The sequence below is a fragment of the Notothenia coriiceps genome, unplaced genomic scaffold (genome assembly GCF_000735185.1).
Source record: "Notothenia coriiceps isolate Sejong01 unplaced genomic scaffold, NC01 NC01_scaffold00014605, whole genome shotgun sequence".
Taxonomy (NCBI): Eukaryota; Metazoa; Chordata; class Actinopteri; order Perciformes; family Nototheniidae; genus Notothenia; species Notothenia coriiceps.
Window position 1 is genome coordinate 16,316 of NW_011347306.1, and position 3,311 is coordinate 19,626.

Genomic DNA, 3,311 nt, shown 5'->3' on the forward strand with positions numbered 1-3,311 from the left:
TTTGACGTTTAGTGCATCTGAAGTTGTCCGATTTTCCTAAATATAGTATTTAAGTGAATGTTGCTGCAGAAGGCACTCTTTGCAGCTAAATTGTGATTACGGACAGAAAGAAAAAGATACAGTTTGAAGGCCGAGAGGACTGCAGAGAGCCAAAAGATAAACGGGTTCCCAAAACATTTAGCGCCAATTTTCTATGATCTGCTTCAATAGTGATCTAGGGACACTTTTCTGGAATTAAAAAACTAACTCCAAGTTATACAATATTTCACCCTATAATGCAACACTATGGGGACATGGAATAGTGAATCATTTTTTTCCCTTCATTTTTCAAAACAGCTTCAATACATTTGGTGTCTGAATAGGCGCTTTCACACCGCAGTACTTTTGCCACAAAGGTTCATCAGAACTTAGTTCATGAGAACTCTTTAGTTCTCATGAACTAAGTACAGATCGCGTTCACACCGGAATAAGTCCCTGGGGGAGGTTTAGGCAAATTAGCTGCTGGGACTCCCAGCTCACCTCCACCGCTCCCATGTTTTCATTTGTGTTGCCATAAGTTAGTCTGTCTGCGTTTGTAAGCTGTACTAATGCTAATAATGCTAGTGCGAGGATAATAAAATGGCTGCTTCACAAAACTTTTTGGGAGTTTCACGGGGCGTGGTTTGCATTCCGCCCAGCCAATCAGACATAGAAACCTTTTTCTCCCACGAAAGTACCTGCTCTCTAGCAGGGACGGAAAAGGGGGTAAAAAGGTTCTGATTAACTAATTTTAGTTCCGGATTTTTTTGGTGTGAATGCGACATTTCGGAACTATATCGGAACTAAAATGGGAAAAGTACTGCGGTGTGAAAGCGCATATCGATTATGTTTATATCTCTGTAGAGTAGCCATTATTGATATAAGGAACGAAAACACAATGTAACAGTTGATTACACACTTCCATAGTGTTTAAAAGGTTAAATCAGTAACACATGATAAGCATCATATTATAAATATTAGCGTAGTTCGATTGCACCTTTGTTTACATTCACAAGTGAATTTCCCTCTTCAGAAATGGAAGCTTAATGTCAGGCTGAGTCTGTAGGGATTGCAGTATATTGCTAAAGAACAAACATCACGTAACTCTTCAGCGTCTGTGGAGGGAATGTGATGTTCGTGAAAAAAGGCAGCTTATTAGCCTCATGCTAAATCTGAGCGACTCAATGAAATGATTGCCACGTCGCTCTGACACATGGTCCAGGACGGTTGAGTCGACTGAAACTGGAGGATAAATATGCGACTATATGTTTAATGCAACTTACATTCAGATCTGTGAGCAGAAGGACACTTGTAGAGTTATACTTGGCACATGCTCAATGTTTTGAACCCAACATCTCTTCATCCTATCCTCGTCTCCTCAGCCTGCAGCAGATCTAGGTGCTGGTCCCCAAAACGGAAGATATACCTGAGCCGGGGCACCACATTCCAGTAAATATGCACTAACCTGCGGCTAAGAGGAGCTTGAAACAGAGGCATATTGCTTGAAATATTTCAATACAGCAGCAGGACAGTGTGTTCTGGTCTCTCTGCACTGACCACAGTGTGACAGCTGCTGCTCTCTGCTGAGAGCCTTCTCTCTTCAGGGTACAGAGCAGGTAGAGGTGCGCTGCATTCACAAGTCTTGCAGATGAGAGCATCAGCATCCTGCTCCACAGATCCCGTTGGTCCTGTCCTGGATGACTCCAGCCTTCACCAGCTTCAGCAGGAACTCCTTCTCTTTCGATATGTTGTGAGTCCAGGACTACAGAGAAGACAGAGACACAGGACAGGAGCTAGTTGGTGGACAACACTCAACAGGCTACCTTCTAAATGTCTCACTCTTTAAAACAACATTTTATTAAAATAAATACAATTTCCACTTTCAATAAACCAAGCACAAGTGTTACACAAGGGTTGTGTATCAATGAGCATTGATACACATATTTTTGAGTTTTGTTCACATCCGTAAAAAAGCCAATAACTATGGTGGCCGTCAGGTGCAAATTCGCTACAATGGCCCAAAACATTCCCATTGGATGAAACGCGCTGCAGCTTAAAAAATAATGCAAATATAGAATCACAAATGTGCCAAAACACATGGAAATGAAGAATCATCTTCACCAACTTGGCAACAAATTCACTTACTTGACTAACTATGTGCAGCGTTTACTAAAAGTGCTCCTTTAGCAAAATGCTGCAAATACAAAACACTGCAAACTAAAAAAAATGCCCATATTGCTGGAACCGGTTTTGGGATTATAAAGTTTGCCAACTGTAACTCTTGATGGAAACAGTGTATTATTAATTCCAATATGATTGCAGATCTGCTAGTAGCTAGCTTTCTAAACCAGTTAACCTAGTTCGGAAGGAATGATGAGATCACATTGTTATAATAAGCCAATCAAACTTACATTTTAGGAAACTTTCCACCAACAGTGACTGTTGGCCATCTTTATAATCCCTGAACCTCAAGAAACACTCTTGTTTCTCCTAATGGAAATGTTTTGGCCCGTTGGCAATTGTCGGCCACCGTAGATAACCCTTATTTAGAAAGGGAAAATAAGTAAAGCTATTTAATGCCGCTTACTTTTGCTCAGCTTGTTTCTCTGATAACTTAAGATCCATGAATAAAATCCTTCATCCATTTCAAATGTAGAGTTAAAAGATCTAAAAGTGTGTGGTTCAAATACTGACACATTCTCAAGGGCATATGTCATCATACATCTGACAGACCTCTCTGGGTTTGAAAATTGTTGAAAACATTTGGGATAATGTAAAAACACAAAACTGTTTAGGATCATCCTATACTCCTGCTGCGTACTGTCATGGGATGACAAAAAGCTATCTCCACCAGCTAACACTCGATCTTTGTGGATACGTTATCTGGATAATGACATCTGATCACAGGTCCTAAGGTATACACCGGGCCCTAATACTGTAAGAGAACACTTACAGTCTCCGTTCTCCTCGCATTGTGATCACATCTCGGTATGGTGAGGGTCTTGTGACAGCCAGAGACAGCCGAAGGCATCTGCTTTAAGGGACCTAGGCTAATATTTCTTATACTGTAAAAAAAGTAACAATAAATTGTCTGTTTTGTCAGCAAAACATAAAAAACATGCTTGTTTGGCAAAGCTTTAAACATTTACGTTATATTTGAAATTGTGTTTTTTTATTCTGATTTCAATTAAGGCTGTGAATGAATATGAAAAACATTCACACACACACACACACACACACACACACACACACACACACACACACACACACACACACACACACACACACACACA

The 3,311-nt window shown here is 40.4% G+C and overlaps 1 protein-coding gene across 1 annotated transcript in view; it reads right to left on the bottom strand.

The window, feature by feature from the left end:
- Positions 1–780: 780 nt before the first annotated feature.
- Positions 781–3,311, bottom strand: part of LOC104948573 (CMP-N-acetylneuraminate-beta-1,4-galactoside alpha-2,3-sialyltransferase-like) — a gene marked incomplete at its 5' end in the record, with an annotated part of 18,987 nt that continues 16,456 nt past the window's right edge. Inside the window, one exon of the mRNA XM_010774774.1 lies at positions 781–1,780. Coding sequence (XP_010773076.1) covers positions 1,676–1,780 — 105 coding nt within the window. The remainder of the gene's footprint in view (positions 1,781–3,311) is intronic.